The sequence below is a fragment of the Chanos chanos genome, chromosome 5 (genome assembly GCF_902362185.1).
Source record: "Chanos chanos chromosome 5, fChaCha1.1, whole genome shotgun sequence".
Classification (NCBI taxonomy): domain Eukaryota; kingdom Metazoa; phylum Chordata; class Actinopteri; order Gonorynchiformes; family Chanidae; genus Chanos; species Chanos chanos.
The window spans coordinates 10,447,003-10,469,316 of record NC_044499.1 but is presented as its reverse complement, the minus strand read 5'-3'; the positions used below and the strand labels follow the sequence as shown (position 1 = coordinate 10,469,316).

Genomic DNA, 22,314 nt, shown 5'->3' with positions numbered 1-22,314 from the left:
GATGGCGATGTAGATTTAAACACTCCATATTTCATTACCGTTTTCATATACACCGCCTCTACTGATCACCTCTTCATCACCTCTTCCACTTGTCCATGGATTGATTATAAATAAATGGTCTTATAGCTCCTCCCCCAAACTGAACATCTCCACAGCTGACTTTAAGTGTAAATGGACATGAGCACTTAAGAATATTGGGATGTATTCAAGTTCTGAAACAATTAATTAAAAATACATATTTGTAGAACATACTGGAAAGTGTTAAAGAAGGAGATGAAGAAGTAGAAGAAGAAGAAGAAGAAGAAGAAAAAGAAGAAAAAGAGGAAGAAGAAGAATGAGAAAAAGTTATTTCTTCAAGCCTAGGCAATGATGGGTTGGTTCATTTTGGAGCATTTGTTCTGGAATGTCCCCCATGACTTTAATTTGTTTAATGACAGACTTCATGTCAGAAATAAGCTCTGGCCTTACAAAGGCAGCAGTTCACTTCACCCCTGGTCTCTTTGGTAACGTGACCATGGAGAGGGACGGTCTCAAATAAGGAGCTTCTTTTTCACCGACCCACCACATTCTCCTCAGAGACCGCAGAGGTAAGGATTCTTTTCTCTGCTATTCGACTAAAAACAAATATTCACTCACAATTTGTTGAAATTTCTTGTATGACAGCTGTTTAATAATCGTACAGAAAAAAGAAAGAACTAATAAGCCAAAAGTAATTTTTTATGATTTTATGATTTATTTTATGGGCTGAGGATGGAGTTTTTCATAGATTAAAATATCATATTCTTCAGAGTATGGGTATATTTTGAAATGATTGAGAATTACTTTGAAATCAGCAGATGTGTCTGATTTGTGTTGAGTATGCCTTACCTTTAGAAATATCTGATCGCACTTACAAACTAGTTATGTTGTGTTGAATACTGCTGATTTGGATGCTGCCTCTAAACTCTCTAGGTTAAATCCACTAAGGCGAATATGCAGACCTCTTTGGTTTTAATTTTTCCACTCCTGGTCCTGCCTCTGGTTAATGCCCAGGTACCCCACTGGGGGCCATGCCCTGAGCCAGCCACTCAACCCGCCTTCAGTCTAAAAAAGGTATTCTATATTAACTCATATATTCAGTCTAAAAAAGGTATTCTATATTAACTCATATATTCAGTCTAAAAAAGGTATTCAGTCTAAAAAAGGTATACCATATCAACTCATATATTCAGTCTAAAAAAGGTATTCTATATTAACTCATATATTCAGTCTAAAAAAGGTATACCATATCAACTCATATATTCAGTCTAAAAAAGGTATTCTATATTAACTCATATATTCAGTCTAAAAGAGGTATACTATATCAACTCATCTATTCAGTCTAAAAAGGGTATTCTATATTAACTCATATATTCAGTCTAAAAAAGGTATTCTATATTAACTCATATATTCAGTCTAAAAAAGGTATTCTACTTTAACTCATATTCAGCAGTGCTAACGTGGTAATGTAGACCCTGTTTCACTCATACCAGCCGGTTATTACATTTCATACTCTTCTCTCCCATCAATTTGGTGTCTGACTGCAGTTTATGGGCCGGTGGTTTGAGATTGCCAAGCTGCCAGCACAGTTTGAGAAAGGAAGATGCATTGAGACTAACTTTACCCTGAAGATGGATGGGACCGCCCGTGTGGTGAGCTCAGAGATACTGTGAGTCTGTAAGGCAGATAATAAAAGTCAGTCTGCCAAGAGATCACCGTCACACTTCATGTTAAACCTCCAGTGGCATTACATGCTTGCGATGAATCGGGTCAGTCTCTCAAATCAATATTTCCCTCAATTTCATTTTTTCCACTTTTTCATCCACTGATGTAGAAAAGGTGAACTGAGATCCATCGAAGGGACAGCTGTCGTGGAGGACCTCAAGAACCCAGCCAAACTTGGGATCAGTTACTCTTATGGTGAGTGTAATGGAGGCAAATTAGCCTCTTAAATAGCAAGAAATAATGAGCAGGGTTGGTGTTTCACTGAGTTGCAGTGAGAACTTTTGTCATGTATCTGTGTATAATCTGAACCCTCATAGCAGTAAGCACTGCCTTAGAGAACGCAAGATGACTCTTTTTTTTTCTGTGCTGGCATAAAAAAGTCGGTTAAAAAACAAGTAGAATAACCTTAACATGAAGTGTACATTCACGGCCTGCGTCCCTGTTTTTGTGTCATACTACAGTGCTGCCCTATTCCCCATACTGGATCCTGTCCACGGACTACGAGACTTCCGCGGTGGTGTACTCCTGCACAGACGTCTTGAGGCTGTTCCACGTTGACTTCGCCTGGATCCTCGGCCGAACCAGAAGCCTGCCCGCTGCCACAATCAACCACGCGAAGGAACTGTTCGCAAACAACAATATCGATGTTAGTCGGATGATCGCGAGCCGGCAACAGGGCTGTGACAAAGATCTGTGATTAACAGCCAGCAGGGCAAGGGTCATCAAGAGATCAAACGCTCTCATGGCCCAACATTGAGGGAACTTTCACCTTAAGTTTGACTAATATTGTCTTTGATTCCTGTTTTACATGTCTTAGTTCTGAGAGTATTAATATATCAGGCGGATGAATGCAATGTTTATTTTGATGTAATACGGCTGACGTTCTAACATTTTCTGGGGTCATCATGCAAAGAAAAGACAACGCTGAGGTCTGAAATCTCATTAAACTGTTATGTACCAAATAGAAAGCATGAGATTTTCCGTATGCTCAGAAATAAAATACAGTGCACTAATGAGCATCATGTGAGTTCCATTTATCACAGCACGTATTTTAACTTCAGCGCTAATTTGACTTATTCCGACATCGCCATCTAGTGGTGCCAATGAAAACAGACTTCGAAAATAGATCTTTGAAAACTCGATCCTGCTGATCTCCGTCACCTGGCAACCATTCAATGACAGATTTAAGAGATCTAACCAGACTGACAGATAGTACTTTTCAACCTTGGGGTATATCACATAACACACACACACACACACACACAGTAGACCTACTATCAGTGCCATGGCTAACACTATGTATGTGACCAGTAGGCCTCCTACAACTCTTACCCAAACTAACAAGACGATTTACTCTGAAACCATCACACCCTATTCCAGCAGTAACATGCTCGGGTTTTTCAAGCCAAATTTAAGCTCGCTCACTGACTTGATCCCAAAATTTCTGAGTGGTCAAAAACAAACACATCACCACACGTAGATATCTATTAGACGAGCTTTATTTCAGTATTTCAGGAGTTTAAACAGATCAGGAGAGCTTGTATTTAAACAAGTTACATAATGCATTTAGAGTATAGAGTTACGAGGAGAGCAAAGAGTGATTTAATTGAAGCACTTCATAGAACTTCCATCCTCTGTTACAGGAGCACATAGCCCCCACACAATACTCAGGTACAGCCTGATGAGAAAGACCAAAGTGATGAGCAGTCACAGAGAGCACTGGCGTGAAAACAACACTTCATGTCTGACAGAAAATCTGATGTGCTCAATCTCCCACCCCTACTGTATATTTATTTTTTTAATTTGGGTGATAAGACGATGTTTAGGAAAGCGAACAGGAATGGCTCTACTCAGGGACAAAAGTGTGCTCCAGCTCTTTTAGCGGAACTGCAGAGGGCTGACGCGAAGTCCAATCACGTCCTTGCCGATCTCAGTCACCTACGAGACAAAAGCAAACTTAAACAGAACCGTATACAACAACAACAACAACAACAAAAAATGGCATTTGAACCAGTAAAGGATTCGCAAATGAAGTCACCATATACAGATTGGTAAATCTGTAGCCTGATTGTAACTTGGTTTGGTGCAGTTTGAAATGAATGAGGCAGAAAAGAAAGAAAGAGAGAAAGAAAGAGAGAAAGAAAGAAAGAAACAAAGAAAGAAAGATTGACTGCGCTGTAGTCGTTCACTGAGCACTGACCTGTGTGACTCGGCACACCTGGCCTTTGTATGTGGGGCTGTAGCAGGCTCCAGACAGCGGACACTTCTCCACTGGACGCCCGCGGTACAGGGGAACGAAAGAGGCCGCGCAGAGGTCAAAGGGATTGTGAGGGTCGTAGTTCAGTTGGTGGGCATCGGTCAGGGTCTTCTCGCACGCTGCCAGAATTTTCCGTGTCTTAAGATGTAAAAAACAAATGAGATTAGGATGCGCTTGTTTTCAAAAGAGGATCCTACAATCCACACACACACATACACACACACACTCTCTCACACACACTCACCTGCTGTGCCACCTCTGGTTTGGGCCCAAGTTCGAGCAGGCGTCGGGCGAATCCTGCTGCTGTTTTGAAGTTACGCAGTTTGAAGAAAAGATTAAGTGCAGTTCTCAGGACCAGGACCATGTGAACGGGCTGTAGATTACAGTGAGTGAAGTACGCCGCCATCTGAGAAAACCAGGGAGAGGACGTGAGAAAACACAGTTCACACAAACACCGCACAAACATACACCAGCAGAATGAAAATGTTTATGACCGTACCTCACACAATCTCTTCTGCTGCTCTAGCGTGTCTTTGGGCAGTTTCTTCCTCTCCGTTTCCATGGTGAGGCCAACTATGTATTCTCTGCAGATTGTGATGAGCTGTTGAGCCTGAGAAAGACATATTAGTGTCACTACAGTTTCACATCTGCCGCTATTTCCAAATGTGGTCTACACACAGTACATATCAGACACACACAGAATTTCATTCTTCAAAACTGCCCTTTACAACACTGAAATCATGTTCCTTTACACTGGCAGTAACAAATGGTACTTCTCGTATTCAAAACAGGACACACTCAATTGGTCAAACACTATCTTATCAACCATGCACACATGGACACACACCTCTGCAATTTCCTGCTTGTTGTCGACCACTAGTAACGGGACGGAGAGCAGGATGGAGCGGAAGCGTTCCACGGCCTCCTCGAAGCGTCCAGCCGTGGTGAGCTGGTAGCACTGCTGCAGGCGGGAGATGAGGTCGGCGAGGCGAAGCCCCACGGCGGGAAGCCCACCTTTAGCCCCGCAGTCTTTCCAGTTCCGCTGGGGGTAACCGCGCAGGCACGGCAAAGACGGCAGCCCGAGGTAGCACGTGCGGCCGCGGGACAGCGTCTGCATGAACAGCGACTTGTACGGCCCGAACTGGACCACTCCCACCTGGTCATGCAGCAACTGAGGAGTGAAAGGAGAGAGGAGAGCTCCATGAGTAATATCAATACAATGCATTATTCTGCGCTAGCGAATGTTTCACGGGATCAGGAGACAGTAAATAATGAAATATTCACCCTCATGGCGGTCTCGAAGGAGCCAGCCAGGATATGGTCCACAGCCAGCTGGGAGTTGTTGCACCACATCTGGGTGGGGCTCATGCCCTTTGTGGGCGGCACAAAGAAGCCATCTTCAGCTCCTCCCCCTGCACCGGCTGGCACGTCCTATTGGTCAAAGAGAGTGTTAAAATCACTTACGTGATCTTCAGATCAAATTATAACCGATCCATTACTCAATGATTATAAAATTGTGTCATCGCTGAAGAATGTAATTTGTCCAAAGCAGGTTATGCTGAGTTCAAACAGCGCAGCCATAAAATAGGAGAATCCTCACCAGCTCAGGAGGCAGGTCAAGATCCTCCTCCACCTCCCAGCCTCCTCCTTCTTCTTTCACTATACCTCCCTCATCACCTAATCCCTCCTGTGCATCCATGAACCCATCTGAGCAGAGACAAACAGATTAGAGAGAGAAGAGAGAGGGATTAAAATAAAGAGTGTGTCAGACAGAGAGACAGAGAGAGAGAGACAGAGAGAGACTTACCATCGTCCAATCGAAGCTCTGCATCCTCTCCCCAGCCTTCTCCTCCTGGAGCATCCATGTCCAACTCTGCAGCCATCTGACCAGCCTTCCCTAAACACACACACACACCAGAGCAGCGTTTTCAGTTCAAAATGCGAGCGCACACACAAACACACACAGAGGACTGAATCATCGACAGATTACCGAGACATTAGATTGAGCCGCTCACCCTTGGCTGCAATGGCTCCCTCAAAGAAGCCCTTGGACACGGTGAGCAGAGGCCAGTTAGTGTCCAGAGGGTTGATGGGAGGTGGAGGCTGAAGCAGCTGAGCATTTGGATCAACCTCTGGAACCTGAAAGAAAGAGGATTATCACTTAAAAACTTTGTGTGTGTGTGTGTGTGTGTGTGTGTGCATGTGTGTGTGAGTGTAACTGCACCTAAGGGGATATTTACTGAGAGTCTGTTTGTCACATCCAGTGATGAGTCATTAGTCCTGATCTTACCATCTCTTTCTCAGGGTCAAAGGTCTCCTTCAGGGCCTCGGCCTCCTCGTCCATCCCATGGGTGGCGGCAGTCAAATAGGCCAAAGACTCTAAACACACACACACACACACACACACATACACACACACTCACAGTTATAGAGAGCTGCGTGTTTGCTGTATTCTGATAACACAGAGCCAACTAAAGCCCCATCGCTAATGCCTGGCGCTGCCGTTGGCTGTGTGTCTAGGGCTCGGTGTGACTGCAGTAAAGATTACTCACTCTGTCCACAGTTCTTCAGAATGCGAACTCGCTCTGCCACATCTCCCAGGTACAGGGCACCCTGGTAGTGTCCGCTCATGTCCTTCCTGATTTCAGCTACAAGACAAACAAGGAGTGTGTCACATACAGCGATGGTCTTTCCAAAACCGTACACCGTTATTTTTCCCTGAAGAAACTGCGTCTCTGTCCCTCACCTATCTTCATCATCTTGCGTAGCTTGGCCAGGTTCCCTGTGATGAGGTAGAGGAAGGTGAGCTTGTCAAAGTTCTTGGTTCTCTGGTAACACATCTCCACCACCTGATGATGGCCCTGCAACAGTGCTGCTTCTCCCAGTCTCTCCCAGCAACTTCGCTCATCCAGGGCCTTAGCAGCCTCTAGCGCCACCTGCAGACGGGGAGAAGACATTACCCATCACAGACTCATCTTAGAAGTCTAAAAAGGATCTTAGAAGCTTCAAGAGACCGCTTCTCAAGATTTTTTTAAAAATCTAAATTCTATAAACATGATGGTGAAAAATATCCTACATCTCCACCTTCTGCTAACGCCTGAGATATAACACGAGCACAGTTGTTTTACCTCAATGTTTCCACACTCCAGTGCCAGGCTGAAGCGAGTCTTCTCATCCTTAACGAAGTGCAGTGCCACCTCTGGGTAACCCTTCTTCTGCAGGTAGGCAATGATAGACTGCCCCACCAACTTGGCATTACGCACCATATGCAGCACCTAAGGGAGCCGTGGAGAGAGTCGAGGCCTCAAGATAAGCTAGACAGGAATGAGCTTCATCCTTCTCACTGAGTTCAAAAGCATACAGAGGATCCGTTTTCTGAGGGCTAAACACAGACAAAAACAGACAGCCTGAAACCGATACAGACCTCCTCATATTTGCGGTTGACCAGCGCCAGTTTGAAGCGGTATTCCGTGGGGTCAATGTTAAGCACACGTGGTCTGCATTCCCGATCCAGACAGTAGACGCTGTTACCCCTCACGCGGGTCACGTAGATGGGCAGGTCCAGCGTGCGGATTATTCCGTGGTCACTGCAGGGCAGAGACACAGAAAAGAGAACATTAGGAAAAGCCATTTTATGGTTAACTGGCTGTGTTCCTGAGATGAGTGTGGAAACTGAGAACATTAATAAAGATAATGTAATGACAGACAGTGAGAGACGTTAGGGAGACTGTAGCTGTAGGACATGTTCACTGATAGATGTGCTGCATGTTAGTGAGAGCAGTGACTGGAGACTAGTGTAGGTTATATGGACATATTGGGGATACTGTCCTGTGATGACAGATTAAAGATAGCTGTATTAGAGGTGACTCTGAGGTACAGTACCCGGATGTGAGGGCGTATTTGATGTGGTTAGAGGTGGTGTAAATGAACACTCCACTTTCGTCCCAAGCACCGCTCTTCACACGGATATTCTCATGGATGTTACACAGACTCTCCAACTTCCTGTTGCAGATCATGATGGCTACAAAACAAAACAAAAAAAAAAAATATCAGATTTACCATCTCCACTGGACAGAAAATGTCAAAGCAGAGAACAAGCAACACAACTCAAACCATCTTACATGTCAACAGGCAGCAGCCCAGACCCTGTCTGCGTGTTAATTAATCAGATGTAAATACTCTAAGTTTGATGGGTAAAGCTGGTTTACCGTGCTTGGCCAGCAGCGCCACGTGACTGGTGTCCGCGCTCCACACCACGTATTTGACCTTGGCGATTTTGACCGTGGCCAGGGAACGCTTCTGCTGCACGTCAAACAGAGTGACGCCGTCGGCGTCGCGCAGCAGCAGAGAGCCTGTCCCAGCGTAGAAGATCTCCTCACAGCTGGGCACCTGCACCTTCTTCACAATCTCATTCTTCAGGTTCTTTATCAGAAGCTGAGGGACAAAGATCAGTGACATCATCATCATCATCACGTTATATCCATGACATTCTGTTCTGTAAATTTGTATTTTTGCAGATATTTATAATGCATATATTTACAAAATTTCTCAATGGTATGATGTTCTGTGAAATACAGACAGAATCACTCTATCATGGCCCTAAATTCAACAGAACAACATTCAGCAGTATAGTATCTAAAACACAGTGTTTGTGTCTTATCTCCAAATAGCATTAGGAATGGGTCCTTACCGAGTGCATACGGTCCAGAACAGCAAACCTGTTCCTGGCCACCCAGACAGCCGTCAGACCAGAGGAACGCTTGCCCTCAGGGGCTGTGGAGGGAAGGGGAAAGTCAGACAGCCATGAGAACAGCAAAAACAACAGCAATCTCAGCAGGTTTGTGCCAATTAACCCTCTCCAATCAGACCACTCACATACAGAATCAGCATCAAAAACACAAACAAACAAACAAGCAAACAAACAAACACAGCTGACGAAGGAAACCCACAAAGACTAAACACACGAGGTTTTCTGAAGATTAAAAAGTAGTCAAGTTTACCATCGGGGTTCTGAGAGTCACTCTCCCGGGGGATGGAGTACAGGTCGTATGTGCTGTTCTCCAGGTTAGTTGCTCTCTGCGGGACAATAAACACAGAGAGATTAAGGCCATCCGCATGTCTGACAGTGTTATTTTCTGAAGTGTGTGTGAATGTGCAGTACTTACAGTACACAGCAGAACAGCGTTCTCAGCAGGGTTGTACGACATGCTGAACACCGGAAATTTTGATCCACTGGAGAAAAAAAAAAGAAGATAAATTAACATGTCTAATAAAGAAATGCTGAGGCCATAAAGAACCAGAGATCTATTTTTAAAACAAACTCCAGTTTAAACAGGAGGGTTAGGGAGAGACCACACACCTGCGGAGCTGCATGACTGCCGTGTCCTTGCTGCTGTTAAAGTCCAGCTGGCGCAGGAAGCGGTCCTTCACATAGTAAAGCATGTTACCATACACGGCGTAGGCAGGCCGCTCTCTCTCCAGCTTAAACACCAGCATCCCGCTGTCATGGCCTGGAACACACACACACGCACACGCACACACACACACACACACACACACACACACACACAAACATAAATACAGTCAGTGGGACATCTCCATCTGTGCATGATTATATTTCCATACAGCTAAGGTTGAAGGTTATCATTTTTCAATACAAATCATTACTGATGGATAAGTACAGGTGGCACTCAGCTGTCCACTTTCATACACTATTAAGCTTTTGCATTTTTTCAGCAGAAACACTTTCTTTTTGTGACATGCAAAGTTGTGGGGATGGGATAGGGGGCAGTCGTGAATGCTTCAGACAGCTTAAAGAGTTAAAGCAGATATATGGGGGAATGAGCGGACCCACCTGCGGCGAACAGGTTGAGGTTGGGGTGGGCTCCCAGCACCCAGAAACGGTCGTGGTCTCTGCGGAAGGTCTGCACTCCCGTCCTCTTGGACATGTCCCACACACGAATGCTCTTGTCCTCAGAGTTGGACAGGATGAGCTCCTGTCTGGGGTGGAACACTGCGCAGGAAACGTTATTGTAGTGTCCTCTACAGGTGTCCAGCTCCCAGGCCTTCGACTCTGTTCACAGAAAGAGAGAGACAGAGAGAGAGAGAGAGAGAGAGAGAGAGAGAGAGAGAGAGAGAGAGAGAGAGAGAGAGAGGGAAAGTGAGAGAGAGAGAGAGAGAGAGGGAAAGTGATAGAAGGGTTAAATTAAAATCAAATTAGCAAAGAAGCAGAGATACAAAGGTGGCAATCGGTTGCCAATCAAGCGTGTGTTTCATTCAGCACTCAGCTAGGTGAGCATACAATTCATCCTCTGAAGATAAATTATTGAGAATGATTACTCAGACACACGAGTTATATACAGTTACAGTACTACACATTATCAAGGCCAAACACATACTTGCATACATCTGAAGCTACATACTCAGGTCAGTCAGACGCAACATGTTCAACTCACCATTCATTCTCCAGATCTTGACCTGTCGATCATCAGCCCCAGAGACAATGAGTGGCATGCTGGGATGGAAGGCTGCCCAGTTGACGCCCCGATCGTGACCCTGACGTCGGAGAGGAGAGCTCAGCATTCTTCGCTCAGACACATCAACCGCGTTTATTAAAATAACGGTTTCTCCCAATCATTCACCTACTGACTTCAGTTACACCCCTTTACCTCCAAAACATGTTTGACCACAGCATCCGAGGCACCGAACAGGTCCACTCCTGAAATCCCACGGACCTCTGTTTCCACAGCGCCGGGGGAGAGGTTTTTCTTCCTCAGACCTGGAATCAATATTCACAATCCGACGCACACAGGGAACCCGTATACAAGTTACACAGGAAGATCCACATAAAGAGGACGGGGAGGGAGAGAAGGGGGGGAAACATCATAACGGTTACAAAAAAATAAAAAAATATCACATGATACTGTGAGTGAAGGCTGCACAGAACGCAAATACAAACTCAAAAGCACACGCGCGGACACGTTTGTTGGGCTGGTATACACACACACACAGGTGATGAGGAAACACGGGCACAATATGACCTCCTTTAGATCTAAGCCTGAGTCGAGGAATCACCGGCACCAGTGGTACGATTGGGTTAAAAAGATCACAAAGGCAAAGGGGTTTTTAAAAACACCACTGATCGGGTAAGCATAAGAGACAGCAAAAGAAAAAAAAACAAAACAAAAACAAAAAAACAGGAGGGTAATCCACTGGACTCAGGCCAGACCACACAACGATAAAAGGAGAGCATTGATTGTGTCTGTGTTCTCAACACGCTGTAAAACGCTGCTGGGTGAACTGCCAGTCCAACAGAGGTGCTGCAAAGAGTGCAGTGAGCAAAACCGGGAACCGATCTGCGGGTGTGGATGTTTCCGTAGGAGCGTAGGAATGGGATGAAGTGAAAGGGGGATGGATTTGACTGAGGGACTCATGGGGATGGAGGGTGTGATAATGTGCTCTGGTGGGACGCTGGTTGTCGAGGGAGAGAGAGAGAGAGAGAGAGAGAGAGAGAGAGAGAGAGAGAGCGTGCAGTATTTATGCTAAGTCATGCTTAAATTAGACAGCATAAACAGATCACCCCCAAAAAGGTCAGGTTACATGTACCCTGGGTCATGCTGTCAGAATGTTTGTTTATGTGAAATGGATGCTCGAGAGAGGTAGACATGCCAACGAGTAGTTAGGGCTGTACATTAAAAATGTAGTAATACGTCAGTTATTGGAAATTAAGTCATAACTGAACACTGAATGCAATAGCAGAGCTGCCTTAGGTATGTGTATGAGTTACAAGATTATTCTTGAGTGCATATTATGAATTACCATGACATGAATTACCATGTCAGAAACATGACACTGAAATCTAATGGATTTGTAAGTATGACATGACATGAACATGCTTCTATTAAGCTTAAAGCAAGTGTCAGTGGATACTGACATTTTAGGAAGATAGTGGTTAGAACTGGTTTCAAACTCCATGAAGGAAGAAGAGTTGATCAAGCTAAGAGTGACCTGACATTCCAACAGGCACAGAAATATGACAAATGTAGTAATTTTGTAACTTAACATTCTTGCATCTTGCTCTCCAAGTGCTTTTAAGTATGTGAGCACAAGTACAAAGATGAAAGATGTCTGAAATCCACTATGCAAACAATCCCGTTTAATGGAGGCTACGCAAGCAGAGAGGGCAGTTGGTGAGTGCGTTAGCAGACTACAATTAGTGTAAAATCCGTACAAAACGCACGTGTGAGTGGGACTTTTTTTTGTTTTGTTTTTTTTAAACAAAGCAGAGTATAGCACACAAACAACATGTTAAATGTGGAAATCAAGCAAAAGACATCACGACTAACAAGTTCATGCAGAAGCAAAAACACTCCTCACAGTCACTCATTTCTAACTTCTATTCCTTCTCACCGTCCTGTAAAAGAGCCTACGTCTCTGCTTTATTCCACTTCCCATTACTTTCGCAGAGTCTTCTCTTTGTATCACATACCGTTAATAAAGACTAATGCGTAAACTGGTAAGGCAGAGGCACCGGCACGGGATTTCACTCTTGCCCAACAGTAAGCTGAGTTTAAGATCACTTCTGCCTTTATACTGAGTGCATACGGCAGAACCATGACTAACCACATAAGAGTGTCCTGATTTACAGGTTTCTGCCTTCACTTTAGAGTGACCGTGAGAGTTATTTTTGCTGCCAGCCCACAGAGTTCTAGTTTATACACACTGGAAAGAGAGCAGCTGAACAGAAATTCTGCTGCTGCAGCTGCTCCCTCTCTCTGCCTCCCTCCCTCCCCACCACCCCAGGATCTTCCCCTTTTCCATCTCCTTTCCCACACATCCTCACCGGAGATATCCCACACGCGCACTGTCTGATCCAGACTGGCCGAAACCACCAGGTCCTCGGAGGGGTGGAACTGAGCACACATCACATAGTGGTTGTGTCCCGTCAGCACACTACAGAAGACAGAGAGAGAGAGAGAGAGAGAGAGAGAGAGAGAGAGAGAGAGAAAGACAAAGCTTCTCCTTCAGCAATCCAATTCTGAGTGGGAGTCAATTCCAAAATTGTATAAAAATACCACATAGGATGCATAGTCAAAGTCATGTGCGTATGCTCTCTCACTTACCAGACACAAGTCCTGGACTGCCAGTTCCAGATGCGGATGGTCTGGTCATCTGAAGCACTCAGTATCCAGGGGTACTCCTGAGGATAGAGAGGGGTGGAAGAATGAGATTTACCCTTCTTGTATCACTTTACATACCATACAACATAGCAGAATGAAGGAGGGGTGATTCACTACAAGTAAACAGTATTAATGTAGAAAACTCACATGATGGAAAAAGGTGGTGCGGATGTAGTCCAGGTGTCCAAGCAGAGTGAAGAGACATCGGCGTAGCTTGTAGTTCCACACCTGGTAGTGCACATTATAACGTTGGTACAGAGCATGCACAAGATGGGTTCACCAATCAACATCTGTTCATAGATGCACAAGCCTTTTCCTCAAAGCACAAGTCTACAGTTCTTAGATCTCTCATGTTGAATCGGGTCATTGAAAATTTACGAATACAATAGTAAATACGTTTGTATTTACATCTCACCTTGATTTTGTAGTCATCTCCACCAGATACAAATAGAGGTTGCTGTTTATGAAAGTCAATTCCTCTGACTGGGCCTGTACAGAACACACACACAGAATGATAAAATATAATTACAGAGAAATAAAATTTTCTCTCAGAAAAAAAAAAATACTTTGCCTGATGTATTCAGCATACCATCGTGCTCATCAAATTTGTCTATCAAGGTGCACATGCGGTAGTCCCACAGCTGGATAACTCCGTTATGCAGACTTGCCAGAATCCAGGGCCGCTTCGGATGGAAACTCAGCCCTGAAAACAAAGACATGTTTAGCTTTAGCTCAACAACAAACCAAAATGCACCGGCTGGGGCCAAACCAGTTACTATCTAATATAACATCTGTTTATTCCCCTACACATAAAAGGGTATAGACAGATGGGGCGTAAGAAAAGAATGCAACAAATTCTCTGCAAAACATCAGTAACGACCGAATTATCATTTCCTCATAGCCCTTCACTTTTTGGCCAGTATAATTCTACCATATAAATCAAATCAACACGAAACACGGACAAAGGATCAAGCTTTCGAGGTAAAGAAAATGATCAAAGGAAGTTCTATAGATATTCATGGGAAACTAAACTTGATTATACAGATTGGTAATGATTGCTTCAGTAAAACGCTCCAGGCGTTCGGCTCAGTCTAGCAATACTGACGTTAGCAACTGACAAAAAGAGCTGATGTCATACCCAAGCATAACTGCCAGAAAAAAAAAAAAAAAAATTATCCCTTAGTTTTTCAAGACAGACATGAATATTGATAAAAACTCATCATCTCAACTAGGTTACGTGTGCTAAATTGCTAACCAGCAGCTAGCAAGAGCTAGCGGACTTACCTTTAACACGGGCCGACTTCGTCTCAAATTTAGTCAGCATCGTTACTGAAGAAAAAAATCAAACTCCAATGGAGTCTAAACAATAAAACTAAATTATGCTTCTTATTTTTCCTGTACGACACCCCTCAAATGATTTCGTGGACAGAGTAAATTTTACGTGTCGGAAGGCTGCAACCCCTCCACTTCCTTAGCTGACACGTCTACCGAATCCTGTCCAGCCTTTTCCTGTTCTGAAACAATAAAGTTTGCAGATTCAAATGCCAACGTTTCATATTCTACGTGTAGTCCAACGTCGTACCTTAGTCTCGCGAAACTGCGCGGGGTTGGCTAGCGATGACAAATAACGAATTTGTGTGGAGGACCACACTTGTTAGTGAGGCCACTAAACAGTTATTTTAATATTGTACTGATGGCACTCTAAATAAATTGGACTGTCATCAAATCATAACAGAAGGCTCGAATGATTTGCTTTGGCTAGTCTAATGCAACCGCGTGAACGCTCTGAAGTATATTCAAACAGTATAATAGTTTTACTAGGGGGTTTTGAACGCAGCAGACTAAAAAGAGCAGATATTTAATTGTTCCTTGTTGTGGCATGAGAGTTGCACGACGGGACAACCACATATCAAAAATTAAAATGTAATTTTATACAAATAATTGAATGTCTGTGGACAACAAATCTGACTACTACCAGAGAGTGACTGAAAAGCTGGATTTTCATTGTAAAGCTAGTATGTGAGGCAGTGTTAAACGGCCACCCACAAAACACATGAATTTTTTTTCTTTTTCACTTTTTGCATACTTGGTTTGCTTTGGGGAAAAAAAACAGTTACATTGAAACATTACATCACTCAAAAAAAAAGAAAAAAAAAGGAAGAACAGGAAAAAGAACCATATGACCATATGAACTATTCTTTATTCACTTTATAGTTAAATTAACACAGATATGTACATCACAAAAATGTTCTAAAGTGGGGGCTAACTGTACGAACACAGGAGTGGAGTTGTATTTCTGTTTAAATTTAACAATCAGGACTATGGTTACTCTAAAAACCAAAGACATATATTGCATATTTTGCAGATTTTCACCCTCAAACCCTCCCCATTATCTCAGACTTAAAAAATATAAAGTTAAATAAATAAATAAATTTTCTTGGAACATAAATCTCCTTTCAGAAACACATTTCCGGATGCATCCGCAGCATACGTTTTGCATTTATGTGATCTTAGATATAATGCAAAGAGATACCATGATTTCTATTGTCATAGGGAGTTACATTTTATATTTTGCAAAGCTGTATTCACCTGGTCTACAAATTTATGATTTCATTTAGAATATGATTCCTCATGCTGATATCTCAAAAGATAATATTTTTGTGTTTTAGGATTTCAATTAGTTTGGCAAGAGCACATTAAGTCTTGTCAATGAACAATGTCAATATCAAGAACAGCAAATATCATTACCATAGTCGCACACGCCCAGCCATGAAAATACAGAGAACACTAACAATGATGTAAGGTAACATTTATGTTTGGAATGTCTCAAAGAAAACATTTAAGTCTTGTGTTAACACTTAGAACGCTTAAATAGATCATATCACTACAAATTCTGATAAAATTCGCTGCAGAGCAACAAAATCATTACAATACACTTGGTGCAGAGAAGTATAGGGTATTTTTTTGTTGGTTTTTTTTTTTTGTCTTCAGAGGGAAACTCTCACTTTAGATTTCCTTTTAAACAGATAGGGATTATATGTGGAGGTCACCACAGTTCCAACAAAGCACACATCAATTCGCTGCTGTTGCTCACAGGTAAACAAACAAAAACAGAAAGGTCTTGGCTCAAGAGGAAGGTAGACCATACTATCGCATCATGCTCTGTTATTTTCTTTAAGCTCTGAGTAGGTATTTTGTGTGTCCGCGTGGTTCATTTTGTTGATTGTATACTTCCTGTTTGTCTTTTTTTCCATTGGAACGACAGACGTCACATGGTGTATCAGACTCCAAAATAAATGGATCTGTCTGAAGATCTCTGTAATCACTACACTCTTCTATATCACTATTGAGACCGTTACCCCACACGTTGTGTGAAGTTTTCAGGAAACAGTCCTTTGCGAGCAGAGCTCCCTTGCTGTAACCAGTCACTCTCCCTAATGCCAGTGAGCCATCCAGCATCCTGGAGAAACAGAAGGTACATCAATAACACTGAAGACCTGAGAGAGGACTTCCTAGACCAAGACATATTCACATTTGGGTAGATCAAATTGTAGTACATCTGCACGGTGTATTACAGTTGAGTGGAATTTTGACAATGCCTAATTAAATTCAAGCCAAATTTGGTTCTCTGTTGCAGAGACACTGAACCACATATTTTGCACAGATAATGATGAGAGGAAAAAAGCTGGACTTAATCTGAAAGCTCACATGGCTAAATTTTGGTCATACCTGATCCTCTGCCAGCTCTGTGGGAACTACTAGCGCAATATCGCCTTTCTTAAGCTCGAGCTCATCTGAGTTTTCAGCTGCAAAATCGTGCATTGCTTCAACCTGCAAGGAAGCATGAAACTGTCAGTGTGTGTGTATACATTATTAACACGTGTGTTTTCATATGGGCAGTTACTGTTGGTGAGTGTCTATTGACCTTATAGAGAAAGCCAGGTGGCATTCCAGGGGTGCCAGTCATATCAGAGGAAGTGATGTCTTTGGCTGTCTCTGGTGTCACTCCATTGTCACTGGCTGCTGTTGGGGAAGTGATGTCACCATCACGGTCATCATCACCCTCATTACTGGAGGCAGGTTCAATCACAACAGAGGGAATAGGCATCTTCTCCTGGAGGAGGTAAGAGCATTATCAATATACATACACATCACAAACATGCACGCGCCCAACTGCGCAAATACACACACACACACACACACACGCGCGCACACACACACACACACACACACACACACACACACACACACACACACAACCATTTATTGCATAAAATGTGCTCAAAACACTCCTCTGCTCACATATGCATACACATATTTCCTGTATAGCACATAAACATTTCCACTTGTTTTTTCACTTAGTTCACATTTCAGTAAAAGTAGTACACAGTTCTTCATATTTCCAAAAACAGAGAACATGAACATAAAGGCCATATTAAATAAAAACAAAACCATCCTCATACAGTAGTTATCTCTCTCAGTTGCAAAAATCACCCTTTAAAATGCCAAACAAAAAAGAAAAACATTTAAGACAAGGTAACCGGATGGATCAATGTCCTCTTAATTAATCTTTTATACCAACTGTAAAGTACCTTAGCCTTTTACTTAATATGGAACTGTTGGATATCTACCTCCTCTGGCCCACTGTTTGCACCATCATCCTTACTGGTTTCATCCCCTGGTTTGGCTGCAACTGCAGTGGTTTCATCCACTGGTTTGGTTTCAACTGTACTGGTTTCATCCATTGGTTTGGTTTCAACTGCACTCGTTTCATCCTCTGGTTTGACTTCTACTGTACTGGCCTCATCTTCTGGTTTGGCCACTACAGTCTAAAAGAGTGCCCAAGTGTGAGAGCCAAGGTTGGAACACTCACATCGACCAATCAAATGGATGGATCAGTGCAATAGCACCACACAGAGGGCACTGGGAGACTATCACTATGAGGGGAAGGAGGAGCAGTTTTACCTGATATAGTAAAACCGTCCTCCTATGAAGAGAGTGATATCAGTCAGTTCTACAATTACAATAAAACTGACCGGAGGTTTAATGACAGGGCACTGAAAGTCAATGTCTTTGAACAGAGATAATCTGACCAGACAGAATGAAGGGTTTGTCTGTCATATCACTGTTGTTTTTCTGAGAGCTGAGGTAAATGTGTTGGGTAATGTCCTTCCTACGTCCTTTCACAGCCTAAAAAATACTGAACACTCATAGACTCTGCATACCCTTTAGTTTGCCGTTCACAAACTCACTGGACTACATCAAGTTACAGTAATGCCTAATTTCCCCAAATAATCAAAATAATGTTAGGACCACTTCACAGGAATGCTTAAAATTGCAGCTGATTAATATGAGTTGGGGAGATGGAGCTCCACAGAGACCAAAAGTGGTCATTAGCAGAGAGAAGGAAGCATAGTAGATTGATTCATCATTTGTGTTAAGCCTTTGGCCTCAATTGTACCGGTTTTGTGACATCAGTGATTATTTTGTTTTTAATTTGTCAGATTTGAATGGAGATGAATATTAATAGCCTAATGAAGAAGTTGCTATTGTTCCATCACTGAATTCATTGCATTTTACCTTGTGTGACATCATGTTATAAGAATGATTTGAACAGAAAATATAATGAAACTATGAAAATTAAACTACAAAACCAACAAACTATGAAAATACAAGATCAATACAAAATAAGTCAGAGAAATAAGATTAATCTACCCATAAAACATGGTCTTAAATAGTACCTCATGTGAGTTTCAAAAACAAATTTTATAAACACATTTTCATGCATAATTTCACCCCCCCCCCCCTCCCAAAAAAATAAATAAATAAAGAACAATTTCAAAAATGAACATTCTGAAGTGTCGGTCAACTGCCACATTGTCCACATACAGCAGTCACACAATCCAATGTCAGGAATGCGTCATAACATAAAGAGATGAATAGGATGTGAGGGATGGATGTCAGTTTGTTTGAGATCTGACCTGCTTCAGTGAAGGAAGCAACAGGCTGACATCCAGGTCTGATGATGCATACTGTCCCACAGGCTATGAGGAAACTCTAAATCTGCAACACCCGAACTGTGTTTTTTTTTTGTTTTGTTTTTTTATTTGGACTATAAAACAGAGTGGGATCCCAAGAGGGTATATTGCAGATGGAGCCTCATATTTAGACAGGATACATCACTGGTACCAAAACTGGGACGTGATATTATCTGAGTGTTTATTCTTGCCTGACAGGCAGCACTGAGATAATAGCGTAAGGGCTGTGGTTTACAGTGGTGATAACAATGAGCTTTGTTTTATGTGAATTATATCTAGGTATTTACCGGAGTCTCATCAGTGGGCGAACCCTTGTCGTCAGCTGAAGCCTACATACAAAGGAAAATGTGCAGTGTAAGTCTGGACAGAGTTGATGTGAACAAGAGATGACTCGTGTTATTAGGACTATAGGTTATTCACTCATTTGATAAAAATCGAACGCACATACACTGTACACGTGTCAGGCTATTTTTAGTAATCATGCTTCTTTTTTTTCCTTTTTTTTCCTTTTTTTTTGCTTCATTTTCATGCTTCATTTTAAGCCTGCCAATAAGTCACCGGGGTAAGATAAAGATAAAAATAACAAGAAGAATCCCTCAACATGAAACCATGTTCTCCAAAACAAAATGAAAGACACAAAACAAACATAACATCCTTACAAAAAAAATTAAAATAAACATGCCATTTTACCCTTATGAAATTTAATTTGGGCAATGCACACAGAAAATAGAAAACAAATTCAAGGCCAGTATAGCCATTTCTTAGTAAAAGAGCTCATCAATGATTATTTAACCAAAGGATTTGTATTTAAAGACAGAGAAGCTTAAGGGTATCCCAGTAGCTCAGCTGTACTGCATCTGGGAGTGTGTGATTTCATGATGGGAGACCTAGGAAAGTGGAACCATAATTACCACAGTCTCTGCTGATGGCGACGCCTTTTCTGTCTCTTGAGCTGGAGGAGATTCCTATACGCAAAGGGAAACTCAATTCACACGCTCTCACCAGCATTAACAACACACATCTTTTCTCTCTTTCCCCTTTAGACGCAATCCCTTCCTGTTTTCCTTCATGTTGTTCGTCTAGCTTTCGCTTTCAGTCAAGTCATTTATTTGTTTTGATCTCTTCACTGAACGAAAAACACAGTTCAGTTCCAGTTATCTAGACGTGCAATAAACTCTTGAGGTTATGAAGCTGGGAATGTGATTTGATCTAGCTCTGGGTATCACCAACAGCCCAGTGCTGCTTCTCAGTACAAAGCCAAGCACACATGAGACATGAGACTCTCATATGACTTGAGCTTCTCTTATGCCATTTCATGACATAAGTCATAGTTACCGGAGCCTCTTGGCTGGGTTGTTCTTTCTCAGTCTCACCACCTGGGGGTATCTATGTATATAAAGAGAGTTTAACACTATTATTTCCATCAGAGTCCACCTGAACTCTGTAACCGGGTTTGAGAAGTAAAATGTATCCAACATACAGACTATTACATAATTCAAGATCTGATTTATGTGTTTTTGTTCTTAGCTGATGTTTAAATGGACCAACAATTTTCAGTTCATAACTCAGAGGTATACAGAGCTTTATAAACAAAGCTCATAGCTGGTGTGTCTTATTCTTGTGTCTAAAACTGCAGTCACCCTTGATGTTCAACAACAAAAACAAAGCAACAACAAGAGCATTAAATAATAATAATCGTGTCACATATGAGACAATACAGAGCAAACTATGTCACCAACCAGTTCAATAAAACTATATAAAATAATAAACACATACAACGCTCTGTGATACTCAAAAAGATATAGCATCTCTCTGACCCACTTAATGTTTTAAAACCTAATAAGAATGTCATACATCCCTAGTAAGCAGTTGTCTCAACAAAGCATAGATAGCAAAGATGAAAAAATCAAACAAACACAATGAACCCTCTGATATCTGCATGTTCCAAAATTAAATTGTACTGTTAATAGGCGGATATTAATATTCTCAACACAAAGCCTGGGGACATGTTTCGTTGCCATGGTACATCATGGAGTGCTTAGGGTGTTGGGGCCACCACAGTGAGAGAGAGGAACAGACATGGCATTAGCTCTATAATAGAGCCTTCGGAGGTATTGGGGAAAACCTGGCACATACCTCAGTTTCCTCAGTTGGCACAGTCTCTGCAGACACTGGAGATTCCACAGGGCTCTTTATGACATATACAGTGTACAGTGCAGAGAAAAACTTCATTAGATACCACTCTTATCACATGACTTTGGTGCATACACTCTTTGCAGAGGACAGCGGGAATGAAAAATGGGTGCACCTCTTAATGATGATGGCAACTAAAAGGTCAACAATGAACAAATGATGAAGAAGAAAACAAAATGAAATGATTAAATGAAAACATTTCTTTAAAATGAAGGAATGATGATAAGATGATAATAAAGATGATGAAGATGGAGCTGATAAAAACTGATGGCTCTGATAGCAATAACAATGATTATGATGATGATGATGATGATGATGATGATGATGATGACGATGACGATGACGATGATGATGATGGTGATGATGATGATGATGATGATGATGAAGATGATAATGATGACAAACACAATGATGATGCCAACAATGATGATGATGATAAAGATGGTGATAACGAGGATGAGGATGATGAAGATGACGACAACAATAACGACGACGAGGATGACGAGGATGATGATGATGATGATGATGATGATGGCAACATTGCTGGCAATAATATATTTTAAAGTCATCACTCACAGTGATTGTCTCTGCAGGTGGAGTGCCTGCAGTGGTGTCAGTTGGTTCAGTAGCAGCAGGTGGAGTGGTGACCTTGCCTTCAGTAGCAGCAGGTGGAGTGGTGACCTTGCCTTCAGTAGCAGCAGGTGGAGTGGTGACCTTGTCTTCAGTAGCTGCTGGGGGAGTGGTGACCTTGCCTTCAGTAGCTGCTGGGGGAGTAGTGACCTTGGCCTCATCCCCCTCAGACACTGAGGCTGGGGCTGGGGCGGCCTCTGTCTCAGCAGCCGGGCCCTCAGGGGCCTCTGTCTCAGGCTTCACATATACACACAGAGCAGTGACCATCAATAAC

At 42.5% G+C, this 22,314-nt stretch overlaps 3 protein-coding genes across 4 annotated transcripts in view; 1 reads left to right on the top strand and 2 right to left on the bottom strand.

Annotated features, from left to right (window-relative positions):
* The first annotated feature begins 972 nt into the window (after positions 1–972).
* Positions 973–2,440, top strand: apoda.1 (apolipoprotein Da, duplicate 1). Its single transcript, XM_030775759.1, has 4 exons — positions 973–1,092; positions 1,566–1,687; positions 1,853–1,938; positions 2,205–2,440. The coding sequence occupies exons 1-4, from the start codon at positions 973–975 to the stop codon at positions 2,438–2,440; spliced, it is 564 nt and encodes a 187-aa protein (XP_030631619.1).
* Positions 2,441–3,232: 792 nt separating this feature from the next.
* Positions 3,233–14,674, bottom strand: copa (COPI coat complex subunit alpha). 2 transcript variants are annotated; one of them, XM_030773230.1, is made up of 30 exons: positions 14,464–14,674; positions 13,769–13,882; positions 13,595–13,668; positions 13,327–13,407; positions 13,123–13,199; positions 12,843–12,952; positions 10,669–10,778; positions 10,456–10,555; positions 9,855–10,073; positions 9,360–9,510; positions 9,166–9,232; positions 9,001–9,076; positions 8,691–8,773; positions 8,180–8,434; position 8,146; positions 7,883–8,021; positions 7,425–7,587; positions 7,129–7,275; positions 6,747–6,936; positions 6,553–6,648; positions 6,291–6,379; positions 6,016–6,139; positions 5,808–5,897; positions 5,601–5,707; positions 5,285–5,431; positions 4,848–5,171; positions 4,500–4,610; positions 4,245–4,406; positions 3,944–4,138; positions 3,233–3,681 (listed from the first exon to the last, which is right to left on the bottom strand). In XM_030773230.1, exons 1-30 carry the CDS (start codon positions 14,501–14,503, stop codon positions 3,622–3,624), a joined length of 3,702 nt encoding a protein of 1,233 aa, XP_030629090.1. In that variant the 5' UTR covers positions 14,504–14,674; the 3' UTR covers positions 3,233–3,621. The 2 variants fall into 2 exon arrangements, with proteins under 2 accessions (XP_030629090.1, XP_030629089.1); XM_030773229.1 differs by lacking the exon at position 8,146 and having other exon boundaries at positions 8,209–8,434.
* A 1,860-nt stretch (positions 14,675–16,534) lies between these two features.
* Positions 16,535–22,314, bottom strand: part of amph (amphiphysin) — a 32,545-nt gene continuing 26,765 nt past the window's right edge. The window contains exons 18-26 of the mRNA XM_030774614.1: positions 21,987–22,271; positions 21,354–21,407; positions 20,553–20,603; positions 20,129–20,182; positions 19,505–19,546; positions 17,811–18,008; positions 17,105–17,293; positions 16,909–17,010; positions 16,535–16,639 (exon numbers count right to left, since the gene is read on the bottom strand). Coding sequence (XP_030630474.1) covers positions 16,535–16,639; positions 16,909–17,010; positions 17,105–17,293; positions 17,811–18,008; positions 19,505–19,546; positions 20,129–20,182; positions 20,553–20,603; positions 21,354–21,407; positions 21,987–22,271 — 1,080 coding nt within the window. The remainder of the gene's footprint in view (positions 16,640–16,908; positions 17,011–17,104; positions 17,294–17,810; positions 18,009–19,504; positions 19,547–20,128; positions 20,183–20,552; positions 20,604–21,353; positions 21,408–21,986; positions 22,272–22,314) is intronic.

What these genes read in the sequence shown, in the direction of transcription:
- apoda.1 (XM_030775759.1), top strand. Translation starts at nt 973, where the DNA reads ATGCAGACCTCTTTGGTTTTAATTTTTCCACTCCTGGTCCTGCCTCTG. An exon ending in GTGGTGAGCTCAGAGATACT is followed by an intron (nt 1,688 to 1,852) that starts GTGAGTCTGTAA and finishes CCACTGATGTAG; the next exon opens with AAAAGGTGAACTGAGATCCA. An exon ending in TGGGATCAGTTACTCTTATG is followed by an intron (nt 1,939 to 2,204) that starts GTGAGTGTAATG and finishes GTCATACTACAG; the next exon opens with TGCTGCCCTATTCCCCATAC.
- copa (XM_030773230.1), bottom strand. Translation starts at nt 14,503, where the DNA reads ATGCTGACTAAATTTGAGACGAAGTCGGCCCGTGTTAAAG. An exon ending in GCAGTCATGCAGCTCCGCAG is followed by an intron (nt 9,233 to 9,359) that starts GTGTGTGGTCTC and finishes TTTTTTCTCCAG; the next exon opens with TGGATCAAAATTTCCGGTGT. An exon ending in TGACTCTCAGAACCCCGATG is followed by an intron (nt 8,774 to 9,000) that starts GTAAACTTGACT and finishes TTCCCTCCACAG; the next exon opens with CCCCTGAGGGCAAGCGTTCC.